The sequence below is a fragment of the Caenorhabditis remanei genome, chromosome IV (assembly GCF_010183535.1).
Source record: "Caenorhabditis remanei strain PX506 chromosome IV, whole genome shotgun sequence".
Classification (NCBI taxonomy): domain Eukaryota; kingdom Metazoa; phylum Nematoda; class Chromadorea; order Rhabditida; family Rhabditidae; genus Caenorhabditis; species Caenorhabditis remanei.
The window spans coordinates 20,285,875-20,299,514 of record NC_071331.1 but is presented as its reverse complement, the minus strand read 5'-3'; the positions used below and the strand labels follow the sequence as shown (position 1 = coordinate 20,299,514).

General features: G+C 39.3%; 1 protein-coding gene across 1 annotated transcript; it reads right to left on the bottom strand.

The window, feature by feature from the left end:
* Nucleotides 1–5,584: 5,584 nt before the first annotated feature.
* On the bottom strand, nt 5,585–12,806 carry GCK72_015370 (uncharacterized protein; the record flags this gene model as incomplete). Its single annotated transcript, XM_053730819.1, has 16 exons — nt 5,585–5,683; nt 5,734–5,980; nt 6,333–6,670; nt 6,715–6,784; nt 6,833–7,021; nt 7,070–7,391; nt 7,442–7,592; nt 7,644–7,907; nt 8,312–8,658; nt 8,708–9,874; nt 9,925–10,959; nt 11,009–11,389; nt 11,435–11,683; nt 11,731–11,982; nt 12,180–12,362; nt 12,743–12,806. 16 exons carry the CDS (start codon nt 12,804–12,806, stop codon nt 5,585–5,587), a joined length of 5,358 nt encoding a protein of 1,785 aa, XP_053585591.1.
* Nucleotides 12,807–13,640: the final 834 nt, after the last annotated feature.

Genomic DNA, 13,640 nt, shown 5'->3' with positions numbered 1-13,640 from the left:
TGTTGAAGATTCTTTTTCTTCTGTTTTTTTTAGTTTTATTCCAGACAAGTGAGCGGAGTGGAACAGACTAGTCAGTACAAAGAAAGAATTCAGTTGGTAAACTTTTTGAGATCTGAATAAAATGTTATTGGAGATTGATTATAAGAGAACAGAAAATAACGAAACGAAAATATGTAGTAGAAAAAGAACATTGGCTAGAACAAGATGATGAACACTTGGAAGCAGGGTTGGGAAATTCCGGACCGGGCCGGGTCGGGCCGACTGAAGAATTTTCCTCGGCCCGGCCCAGCCCGGCCCGGCTCCTGTAGAAAATTGAGTGATTTTCAAAAAATTTGAATTTTTTCCAAAAAAGTCGAATTTTCGACTATTTTTTGGAACATCGATAAAAATTGAAGCGTACGAGAATATTGGAGAATTTTGACTATTGTTTAATGAAAATTGAGAAAAAATTGTGCACATTTTTGAATCCGGGCCAGCCCGGGCCGAGCCGGGCAGGAGCTGACGAGTCGGCTCGGCCCTGACTGGCCCGGAATTTCCCAACCCTGCCTGGCAGTTAGTAAAACGAGAAAAATGAGCAATTCAATGAGGAGAACAATTGTGAAATCTGGAAATGGGAAATGTTGAGAAAAGAAGACAAAAAGAAAGAAATAGTCTGTGAAAATTAATACAGGAGAGCATATAAGGAATCTTTGATTCCGAAGCGCTGAATAAAAGTTTAGATATTTACAACAAATTTGTGCATTTTGGGCTTCTGGGCTTCTTCTCAAACAGAAATAAAAGGAAGAGTTGAAAAAAAGGATGCTGCTGGATGGGTTACTAAGCAGGTAACTAAGCAGCCAGTGACAGGTTTATGAGTGGACGGAATAGGGGGAACTGTCGAATTTATGGGTTGGAGAAAATACATTTCCGTTAGTTTTTTGAAAAAGAGAGAAGCTCCTGGTTACCGTCGCTATTGTCTGGCATGAAAAGTTTGACGAATTTATGGGTTCGAGAAAATGCATTTCGGCGGTTAGTCCTTTGAAGAAGAAAGGTGCTATTGTCGTGGCATAACGGTTTTGAGTTTTTGGTTTTAGAAATTTCAGGTTTTGATTGATGGGGAATATGCCGAGTTGCTAAATTTTTTTGTCTGGAAACTTGCTATCTAGCAACTTTTCTGCTTATTGAGCAGCCGCCCGTTTAAACTTTTCCGGGAACATGGTTGCGTCAGGTGTTCTAGTTCGCGTTTTTACAAAAAACCCTATTCATATATTTCAGAAAACTTTAAAATCGGGACGGTACTACTCTACTACCGCATACTAATAATATTTAGCAGAATTGTGCGCTAGCTGAGAAACCAGCACACCTAAGCACTGATGAGTTTCCTTAATGTCTCCTCAGGACTATCTATCATTCAAGCCTATCAAATGTCTGATTTGAAAAGAAGGCTACCCCATTTACCATGTTGAGTTCTGACCGTACAAAAACTTTACTATTCTCAAAATGAGTTTTCTATTCACTTCTTGACTTTTCACACTAACCTTTTCTTATTCTACTTCCCCAAAACCTAATGCTAGACCCCCCGAATAAAACCTCACTTACGTTCGGATCATCTTATCCTCGCAGCTCTCCAAATGAGAAAAAGCAACAAGAAAGGAAGAGTTGGGCGCATCGTGGCTCGAATGGGGAGTCCACTTCTTCTTCTTTTATACTATAGGTTGCCAGGTGACCGTGAGAGGTTTATGTGTGTTTCAGACAAGTGAGCCTGATTGATTTACGGTGGAATGGCTTGTCTGTTTTTGACTACTATTTCAAATGGGACGGACCTAGTTACTGGTAGCTAAGGCTTTTCGTATTTTGTAGACGGTCATCGAAACTACTGTAGGAGTACAGTGACAATTAACTGTTTTTGAAACAATCAGCGAGTGAAGAAAACAACGGGAGTTTACAATACGAGAAACATCAATCGGAATAGTCATGGAGGGAGATATTGAGCCTATTTTTAAATATTTACTTATATTTTTCAGTTCATTTTCTGGGAATTCTTATTTCCGAAAAAAACATCATTGCGAAATTAAACGAACCCCGTTTATTTTCAAAAACTACTAATCTCGAAACAGTACAATCATTTTGGAACAATAAAAAATAAATTGAGACCGAATTAGTATATTTGAAAAAGTAGATTTTTGGAGAGTTTAGACATTGTACAAACGCTTTAAAAAATTTATCGTAATGTAAAGAAACATGGAAAATTTTGAAAAGTTCTGTTTCATGGGAATATGAAATTTTACTACAATGTTTTACTACAATGCACAAAAACACAAAGACTACACTACCTCTATTTAATTATCAAGAGTGATGCAATAGCGAATAATACTAAAGAATACTAGAGAATAGAGCGGGAGAGATAACTACCAATTAAAAATTACTGTTTCAAAACTTGGTTACTCATTTGCTCTTTTAAACGCATCATTATGTTTTGTACGCCCTGTGGTTGACATGAAACACTTTCATGCATTTTAACGGATTTCTCAATAAAATTAACGTTTTCAAAATTTTAAGAAACTGAAAGGAGTTTGTAGTGAAAGAGCTAGTCTATATCAATATTTCGTTTTCTTCTCTTTTAATTATCTTTATTGATTTCCGGTAAAAATTACCGATTCAAAACAACTCTATATTGTATTATTAGTACTGAGATGAATTTTATTGTTTTGTGGAACGAATAAATTATTTGAATTAAGTTTTTGTGTTTTATTTGAGTGCCGGGAACCAGAGAGCAAATCTGTTTGGTCTTCGAGGGAAGTTGTTTGCTGTTTCAAAATGGATTTGGTTGCCAAAGTGCTAAAAATAATTTCAAGGAAACTTTAAGTTTCATAAGAAACATTAAACCACATGATGGGATCAAAACATTCATTTTCAGAAAGTTCACTGTTTCAAGTGTTTTCTATCTCCTTCTGCATTTTAAGCAAAAATCAGTAGCAAAGGTTAATAATTCTTTCAGACAGAAAAACTGGATAGGAGTTAATCATTATAATTACTAATTTGAAACCTGTTTGTTAAAAAAAGCTTTCAGTTCAGGGAAAGTGATTAACAAATACTTGGAAGTTGTCCCCAAATTTTGTAATTTCCTCCTAAAAAATTAAGAGTTTCCGCTGAATTGTTGTTTTCAGTTGAAATTATCCAACTTTGAGAATGTGTCATGGTAAAACTAACTGTCCCACTAAATAAATTTTTATGGATCAAACAGACCAAGAATAGAGCTTCATTTTTGTAGCTGATAACTTTTTTGTACGGACACTCCCTAGATAGTTGTAGTCACTTTAAGAAGGCAGCTCAAAAATAGCACGACTTTGCACTAAAATTGGTCGATTTGAGGGAGAAATTACTTTGGCGATAGGTAACTTACAAGGAAGTGCTGGTACAAAAAGGTCGTCAACTACAAAAATGGTGCACTACTTTCGATCTGTAGGGTCCAGTAAAAACCTACTAAGTGTGACAATCAGAATTACCATGACACACTCTCAAAGTTGGAGAATTTCAACTAAAAACGGCCAAAGTTCATATCCTATTGAACGGTACTGTACATATTTCAATTAAGATATATCTGAAACAGTAAGAAAAATTTTGAAATTATTCTCTGAAAAATGTTTCTCCATTTCATTTACTATCTGAACTCGGATTCAAAAACGTGACGTCATTAATGGTTATGAATATTTGCTTCCATTTAAACAGAATAGATGGTGCAATAATACGATGCTTACGTCGAAAAAAAAACTACTTATCAATATCAACTGACTTCTAAAATAACGAAAGTTCGTTGAAACAGTGAATTTTCATGAGACAAATGAGATAATCGTAAGAGTGAAACTCATAATTTGAACGAACGCATTTCTAATGATAACACAATCATAATTATGGATCCATAATGAAACTGAACCTGAGAAGGATTTTTACTATTAACAAACACCAAATTCTGTGTGTGTGCTTGTAGATCGTCAATCCTACCGCCGTCCCTACTGAACCAATTTTGTTCAAAGTTGGACGAAAAAATCAGAAATTTGCCCCTCGCAATGTCCGTCTTTTTTCTTTTTTCAAAACTTTCCGATCTGGCAAGTTAGGCAACGTTTTATCAATTGAGTCACTTGTTTGAATACCTTCCTTTTTTTCTTGTTTCTACTTGGTGGTTTTTACCATAGGATAAAGGGGGATATTTTACTGTTTTATAGCTTAAAACTTTTAAAGCATCGATGACATTAGGGCAATACTATTATTTGCTGAAATTTTTAAAGTGCTGAAATTTCGATCGTAGGCAAAAAAAATATAAAAAAATCTAATGTTTGCTTCTAAAAATGTTAACAAAAATCTTGAAATCGTATTTTTTAAACTTTTCTAAATCTAGCTGATACAACTGCGACCTCATTTTTCACTGTTATTATAAACAAGTTATAAAGTTCAAGAGGTTTCCTGAACATTAGAGATATTTTAAGCGATGAATTTCCAAAAAACGAAATACTGATCTCAAAAAGTTGAATAGGCAAGTTAGATTTATTACCGTTTCAAAGGAAACGTGAATAATTTCAAATTTCGACGATTGCAATATTAAGTATCTCACAACAGTTCTTACAATGGCGCTCCACCGGAATCACCTTGAGAAATGTTTCTTTTTCTCTGCGTCTTTCTATTTCGCACACAATTGTCTTGAGTTTTGGTAGAGCGCGGTTGTAAGAAGCGTGTCGTGCTAATAAGCAATGGGAAATAGTTCAAAATTATCGAAAATTATGGCAATAACACAACTATCCTTGTTAAAAAACTATATTTGTATAAATTTTTTTCGAAATTTAAGAAATCCACTGTTTCAAAAATATTTGATCTCCTCAATGAACACAGTTAGTCTATTCACTTTGATTTAAACTTTCTCCTATCTGTCTCCCTCTTTTTCTATGTAATCTCTCGTTATAATATATTTTTCACTGTTTCGAAGAAAAAGTGAATAGTTTGAAATCGTGAAGTGAAGAGTTGGAATTATGAATTAGGGTTGATTCATACTTGTCAAGGCCCGGGTGTTTGGCGCCAAAGTTCAAATTTCAAATTTTTTCAAATTTTTTCAAATTTTTGCATTCAGAATTAGAAAAAATTCTGAAAAATCATCAGACATTTTCACAGTTTCGATGAAAAATTGAAAAAATTGGTTTATTTTTTGAAGCCGGGCCTTCGAAATATTTTCAGAAGGCCTTGTTGGGCGGGGCCTGACCTTGACAAGTATACATTTTTGAATTCAATACAGGCACTTTTTTAAGTTTTGTTTCTTCAACTCATATCTATGCAATCATTTTAAAAACCTGATTAAGTTTTTGTTGAAACAGTAAATTTCGAAACAGTGAACACACTCTGTTCATTGATAATTAGAGCGTAGAATACTCGGTTCATAAGATTTTGTAGTTTGTAGTTGCTCAGTTCATTTCGATTCCGATTTCTCAAAAGAATAGTATTCTCCGTATAAGCCTGCTCTCAACGTTAAATCAAAGAAACACTTCCCACTTACACCCTTTATTAAAACCAGTATCAACAATCACTCTAAATTCTAAATTATCACTCAACGCCCCCGTTTTCATCTCGCGACATTGTTGCCATAGACCGAGAAGAGAATCGCCGAATTGATGAATGTCGCCTGTTCATGAGCTGCTTGACGGGTGATCAGGTAGATGTCCTGAAACTCGTTGATTTCAAGATAGCAAACTCGCTCTAATCCAAACGGACCTTTTCTAAATTCTGATAAAATCTCCTCTCGTGTAACGTCTCTCTCCATCTTTCATACGGTTGTCCTGGTGCGGGTACTTCTGGTTGAAACGTATGAAATTCGGGAACGATGAAGAACTTGGCTAGTCGAATTCCAAATTTGGGATCCTCTGAGGCTAGTGTCACCAATTCCAGTCTTCCTTCCAGTTCTCCGGCATCCGGTGTTACTTTGAACGGGATCGAATTATGGTACTCAGCGAATGCTTCTCTGAAAAATTAATCGATTTCATCAGAATCTAGAGTAGATCAAAAAATTTCATTGGAATCTGAGTAGATTTAAAAAAACGTCCTATGTGGTTCCAAAAGTGCTTAGAAATGTTTAAACGTCCCAAAAACCACGTTTAAAGGACGTTTGAAGGTTATTGGGACGTCTTAACGTTTTTTGGGGCGTATAAATATTCAGAACAATATTTTGGAATTTCAAAGTGCGTCTAAACATTTTATGGGACGTTTAAACGTTTTTTGAGACTTCTAAATGTTTATTGGGACGTCTAAGTGTGTTTGAGGTCGTTCGACTTTTCAAAGGACATCAAAACTGGAATAGAGACCATCAAACTCACTGAACACTTTGTTTCTCCTCCTCGGTTCCGTTGTTGTCCTCTATCCGTCTCATTTCCTCCAAGTAGACTCTTTGCAATGCCTCATTTATTTTGTCATCTGGCTCAACAGATACAAGTTCTTCTCCCAAGAAGTGATTCAGACGGAGATTCCATCGATGATGCAGGTGCAACTGCTCATTCATCGTCAGGTATCCTTCCATCACTGCTTCTCTTTCCTCCTTCGGCAGTTTGAACATCTGACGCACTTCAAAGATCGACCACATCGTCGTTTCGTTGTATGTTGGAGCGAAGAAGTCTGGAGCAAATCGTTGGAGAAGTTCCACGAACTTGGCCTTGTCCTGGAATAGTATTCAGTTAATAGTTTTCCAATAATAAAACTAACCTCTGGACAAGTCATCATTTCCTGGAAGGCACAAAACGCCGAGTAGATTCCAGCCGCGACGACGGTGATGCTGAAATTCAACGACTTCTAATCCATAACCACCTGTCTGACAACTTACATTCCCCACATTGGGTCATCTCGACGATCGGAGGAAAAGATGACGGAGATCCATTGGATGATTAGGAGCACGAGCCCCATCAGAGCCATGAAATCGTTGTCCCTGCACTTCTGGATACGACGGCCAACGACATGACCCAACTCTCTTTCTATCTTCATATCGATCATGTATCCGAGAAGTGGGCGACGACTGGAATATTGATGAAATATGTATTAAAAGAGGCTTATTGAAACTCACCGTTCGATAAGGAAGCTGCACTCATAGAGGCCTAATCCGGTGATTCCGAGAATGCAGACTCCGAAGAAGATGGGAAGCCAAATGTTCACTGTCTGCTGACAGACGACTCCGACACAGGTCCAATCGGCAGCCAATCGATACCATCCTGTCTGGAATGTGATGAGAAGGAAGGAGGACACCACAACAGTTGTTCCGATCATTCGAGGCGCCAGTTGGACTCCCAGTGGCCGGTTTCCGTACCAATCCCGTTCCCATTCATTTGCATGGACGAATCGGATCACTTGGTTCACGTTGAATCCCTCCCAGACCCACTGGGTCATTGCTGAAATTCTTTAATTTTTTGAATCTTTGAAATTTCAAAAATAAGCTAACCCATGATGTAGCAGAAGTGTAGTGCAATGAAGTAGAATCGGCACGTTGGTTGGTCGATTCCGAACACCGTCGGGTTACTGAAGAGTGTCATGATGATTCCAGCGGCAGACATTAGGTACGATCGGAAGCGTTGGTGGGTGTCTTGCGGATCCTGAAAATTGAAGAATTGAATCACAAACAAAAATAGTTTCCTGAAACTCACATCTTCTTGTTCCGAGAATGTGATTCCAATGAAGGCTACCTTGAGAGCTCGGAACAAGAATCCTCCGAGAGTGATGGTTGCTCCGACTGTCGTTGAGTATCCTTTATTTCCGGTATACTTTTCCTTTAACAGTTGCTCACAACGTTCTCCTGTCCATCCCCAACCACATGTGCAAAACATCGCCGTTCCATTGAATCCACATTTCCCATTTGGTCCACAGACAGTCGCATTACACGGATTGAACATCTTCCAGCAGGTTCTCATCTGCAATATATCAGTTTAATTGGCTCTATTCCAGTTTAAATGCCTTTTGAAAATTCAAATGTCCCAGAAAACACATATACGTCCCTCAACACATTTAATCGTTCTTTGTGGTCCCAAAAGTGCTCAGAAATGTTTAAACGTCCCAAAAAACGTTTAAACGTCCCATGAACACTTTCAGTAACTTTTTTAGATTTTTCTTTTAGTGTTGAATGGACGTCTAAATATTTTTTGGGACGACTAAATATTCAAATCCAACTTTTGGGATTTCAAAAGATGTCTAAGTGTTTTAATGGACGTCTCAGTGTTTTAAGGGACGTTTTAGTGCTTTTTGGGACATTCGAGTTTTTAAAGGTTATCTAAACTAGAAAAGAACCTTTTAATTCTATCAGTTTGAAACTACTCACATAGTAGTCTTTATTGCAGATACATCTGAATGTCTTCTCCTTCTCATCCACAACTTTACAATCTTCTGTTCCTCTCAGGTAGCACATTCCACAATTCGCAACTGTCTGATTGGTGGTGTCTTCCAGTTTCATGTACTTCTTCTCCTCACAATCGATTAGACTCGGGCTGGGATAGATGGCTCCGAGACTGTTACACGTTACAGTAGCGAACTTCTGATTTCCATAAATGCAAGTGACAGTGGCAGTTTGTTGTGGCTGGAGGAGGTCGGTACTGTGATGGAAGTTCTCGAAGTAACCGTATGCCATGAAGAGTCTTCCAATGTTGCACTCGTTCTGGTTGCAGTACTCTGAAAATCATCCTATTTTAAATTGATTTTTAGAATTCAAGAAACTTACGTGGAAGTACACAGAGTGCTGTGATGTTCTCCGCTGTTTTCGAAATGCCAACAGTCTTGATGATTGGAGTGCCGACAACAGTCTGGTTGTAGATACTGTAAACCGACGCTGCCTTGTTAAACCTCTCTGCATATCCTCCAAGTCCGTTGGTGTAAACCCAGTCAATATTCTTAAGTGCTGCACTCTGTTGAATCATTTGAATGTCCGCCTTGTTCTCGATCTTATCGAATGACGCCAGTGTCTGACGGTCGACGGTCTTGCATTGAGACAAAGCGGCCTGGTAAGAGCTGATTCGAGACGAGCCACGGTACAGCAGGTAGCAATACTTTGTTCCAATAAGATATCCATCTGGACATTGTTGACGGCATCGTGGGTCTTCCGTTGTGGAGGCGGTGGATCGAGAACTTGTGGAAAGGGTTGGAGACGTTTGAGAGGATTTTATCGATGAAGAAGCCGAAGTAGATGACTGAGAAGATGTCGGAGTTGATGAAGACGATGGAGAAGAAGATTTTGGAGTAGTGGCAGGCTGCACGGAATTGGTCGATTTTGGAGAGCTGGTAGACTTCGGAGCAGTTGATCTCGTTGACGACGTTGACGACGAAGAAGAGCGAGTGGTCGATGAATCTGTTGTACTCGCGGAACTCTGTTTCGAAGTGGCGGAGGTGGTTGCTGGAGTAGACGATGATGTCTTCAAATTCTCCATTGTGGTCACATCATTGGAGGTGGTCTCTTTTGTAGCTGGAGCTCTCGAAGAAGGAGCAGAGCTTGTAGCCTTCGTTGACTGACTGGTAGCTGTAGTCTCTGGGCTCATTGGAGTTGTTGACGTGGTCTTCACAGAAGACGTGACTGTAGAGGAGTCAGTGGAGATGGTTGAAGTTGATGACGATATTGATGGCTTCACAGATGTTGGAGTAGATGTTGTGCTGCTTGTCTTCCTTGTCGTCGATTCAGAAGTAGTCGAGGAAGTTTTCGTGGATTCGGTTCCTGAAGAAGGCTCAAACGTTGCAGAAGGCGTCGGCTGAGTGGACTTCATGGGTGTCGTCGTGTTAGTCACATCCAACGATGAATCTTCAATTTTCGAAACGGTAGAAGAACCGGTTACCGTAGTGGATGCACTGGTTGTTTGAGAGGAAGTGGAAACATTTCCGGAAGACGTGGTTGGAGTTTCTGCAAGAAGAAAGAAACAGTGCATCTAATAAGATGTTATGTCAGCTTACCTATTTTCAATTCACTCGTGGATTTTTCATCGGTTGTCTTGCTCGTCGAAGTATTCAAAGTATTGCTCGAGACTTTTTCAGTGGATTTGGTCTGCTCGTCAGAAGTTCCAGTGGCCTTGGTTGATGTCTTCGGAAGTGGTGAATCCGACGTTTCTTCTGTTGTCAAGGCACTATCCGTAGAGTGTGTGGTGCTTTGGGTTTTTCCACTAGACGACTCATTTTCTGTTCCAGTAGTATGTCTCAGGTTTGTCTCAAATGTCGTCGACGATCCTCTCGAAGATTCTTCGTCCTCCGAGCTGCTCGATGAAGATGTAGCCTCAGATGACTGTTCGGTGGTGCTCACGATGTCAGATGAGTGATATTGCACTGTAGACGCTTCCAAGCTTGTAGTTTTCGTTTCCGGTGAAGAATCAGTGGGAATCGTTGCAGGTGTCGTCGATTGGATCTCAGTCACAACTGTCGATGCATCAGAGATTGCGGTGACGGAACTGGTAGAAGGGGAGCCTTGTTCACTGGTCGAAGAATTTGAAGTTTGGAGTTTTGGAGTAGTGGAGCCCGGAGAGACATTGGTAACATCAGTTGATGTTGAAGAGCCAATTGTTGTTGAGGTCACCCTGGTAGTCTCTTTGTCGATCGAGATGCTGGTAGACTTTGAAGAAGAAGAAGGAGAAGAAGATGATGATCTACCAGTGACGACACTAGTAGTTCCGGATGTACTTCCACTTGACGAGCTCGTTCCTGTCGTTGAAGATATCGATGAAACCGGAGCCGTCGTGAAGGTCTCTGATGAACGACTGCTAGATGATGAAGTGTTTTCTTGCGTGGAGGTGTTAGTAGTTGTCCTTGATTCTCCGTTTTCAATTCCATCAATTGGTTTTTTGGTTGTAGAAGATGACGTGGCGGATGAAAAGGGAGAACGAGAAGAAGAGGTCGTAGAAGCAGATACAGATGATGCAGAGGGAGATGAAACTGAGACAGAACTTCCTGAAAGGGTAGCTGATGAAGACGTCATGTCTGCAGATGATGTAGTCGCTTCTGAAAATAAATGTTCAAACATACGACAACCTAATTTTTGTCAACGAACCAAATGATCCCTGTTTTGGAGTAGAAGTTGATTTGACTGTCGTGGGAGAGGTTTCGGTTGATTTACTACTGATAGCTGACGTCCCACGCGTTGTCTTCGTAGTTGTTTTGTATGACGGACAGGTCACAATCTGCACTCCGTCTATCGTGTACTCCACTCCCTCTTCTATACTTTCTACCAATTCAGAGATGGTCAGTGGCGCCTTTTTAGTGGTTGTGGTGACTCGTGGAGTAGTTGGGAGCGATGAAGATGGGCGGTTGGTGGAAGAGGTTGTCGCCGGTGTGGAAGTTGTGTCAGTTCTGGAAGACGAGCTATTTTCATTGGAGCTTGATTCAAGATTCTTCGATGAAGAGGTTGAAGAAGCACGGGTCGGCGTGGAATCTGGAATTTTAGGCATTTCAGCATCTGTCACAAATCAACTCTCACCTTGAAGAGTGTTCGTAGAAGTTTTCAATTGAGTGGTCTCTGAGGTGCCTTGGGTTGAAGTTTCAGTGCTCGGAGAAGTACTCATCGTTGATGTCACTGGAGAGGAGGTTTCAGTGGATTTCGTTGTGGAGATCGCTGCTTTAGAAGTTGTTGATTTGGAAGATCCTTCTTCCTCCGAACTATTTTCAATGGAATCCGATTCGAGTTGTTTAGATGAAGAGGTAGTAGAAGCACTGGTGGTCGTAGAATCTAAAATTTTAGACATTTAAGCTCTATTTTTTACAATCTACTCTAACCACCAAGAGTGTTCGTCGAAGTTTGCAATGTAGTGGTTTCAGAGGTGCCTTGGGTTGAAGTTTCAGTGCTCGGAGAAGTACTTATTGTTGATGTCACTGGAGAGGAAGTTTCAGCGGATTTCGTTGTGGAGAAAGTCGTTTTTTCAGAAGTTGTTGATTCGGAAGATCCCTCTTCCTCGGAACTGTTTTCAATGGAGTCAAATTCGAGTTGTTTCGATGAAGAGGTAGTAGAAGCACTGGTGGTCGTGAAATCTGGAAATTAAACGTTTTACTGTTAGAATTGAGTTCCTAGAAATAAAATACTAGATTCAAAACTATTATATGTTAAGCTTTTGATTTAGAGATTAAAACAACTCTTCAAAAAACCTTGATGGACGCCTATGTGTTACAAGGGAGTCTAAGTGTGTTACTTCTGTCATTTCTTACCTAAAACTTCTGTCATTTCTTACCTAAAGTAGTTGTTGCCGAAACACTTGAGCTCACTTCTTTCGGCGTGGTTTCAGTATCATCCTTAGTCTGATCAGTTCCAGAATAGCCTGGGCTTCCTGTGGCACCAGTTTTTACTGTTTTTTTATCGCTCACAGATCTTTTGCCGATTTTCCTGATTTCGTTGTCCTTGTTTGGAGGTTCATCTAAAAGTTTTGAAGGATAGTAACAATAGGTTAATAAACAACTAGCCATAGCATTTTCTCAAAATAGAATTTTTAAAAAAGTAGAAAGAAAGGATGCTCCTGGATGGGTTACTGAGCAGGTTACTAAGTAGCGAGTGGCAGGTTTATGAGTAGACGGAATAGGGGAAACTGACGAATTTATGAGTTGAAAAAAATTACATTTCGGTTAGTTTTTTGAAAAGGAAAGAGGCTCTTGGTTACCGTCGCTATTGTCTGGCATGAAAATTCTGGGCTCTTTGACGAAAGTTATGAGCTCTCAAACTTCTACACCGGATTTTTCTGACCTCAAAGTCCTCCCTGGCACTCTCCCTATTTTTTCAGAATCCTGAAATGGCACTTACGTTTAGAACCTCCAGCTGTCCACAATACAAGAACAGCAAGACAGAGTAAAATAATTGGTCGCATTGTTGAAGAATCTTCTTTTTCTGTTTTTTTTTAGTTTTATTCCAGACAAGTGATCGGAGTGGAATAGATGTAGCAACAGGTAGCTATAGCCTTCTTTATATAGGAGTTAGTACAAAAGTTGGTAAACTTTACGAGATCTGAAAAAATGCTATTAGAGATTATTAGAGAAGAGAAAAAAACGAAAATGTATTGAGAATAGAAAAAACATCGGTTAGAACAATATGATGAACACTTGGAAGATAGTGAAACGAGAAAAAATGAGCAATTCAATGAGGAGAACAATTGTGAAATCTGGAAATGCTGAGAAAAGAAGACAAAAAGAGAGAAATAGTCTGTGAAAATATTTTGTTAGCATACAAAATTAATACAGGAGAGAATATTTACAAAAGGAGTATTTGATTCCGAAGCGCATTTTGGTAGACTAACCACCCAGGGCTTCTTCTCAAAAAGAAATGAAAGGAAGAGTTGAAAAACGGGATGGGTTACTAAGCAGGTAACTAAGCAGTCAGTGACAGGTTTATGAGTGGACGGAATAGGGGAAACTGACGAATTTATGGGTTGGAGAAAATACATTTCGGTTCGTTTTTTGAAAATGAGGAAGGCTCCTGGTTACCGTCGCTATTGTCTGGCATGAAAAGTCTGACGAATTTATGGGTTCGAGAAAATGCATTTCGGCGGTTAGTCCTTTGAAGAAGAAAGGTGCTCCTGGTTATCGTTGCTATTGTCGTGGCATAACGATTTTGAGTTTTTGGTTTTACAAATTTCAGGTTTTGATTGATGGGAAATATGCCGAGTTGCAAATTTTATTGTCTGGAAACTTGCTATCTAGCAACT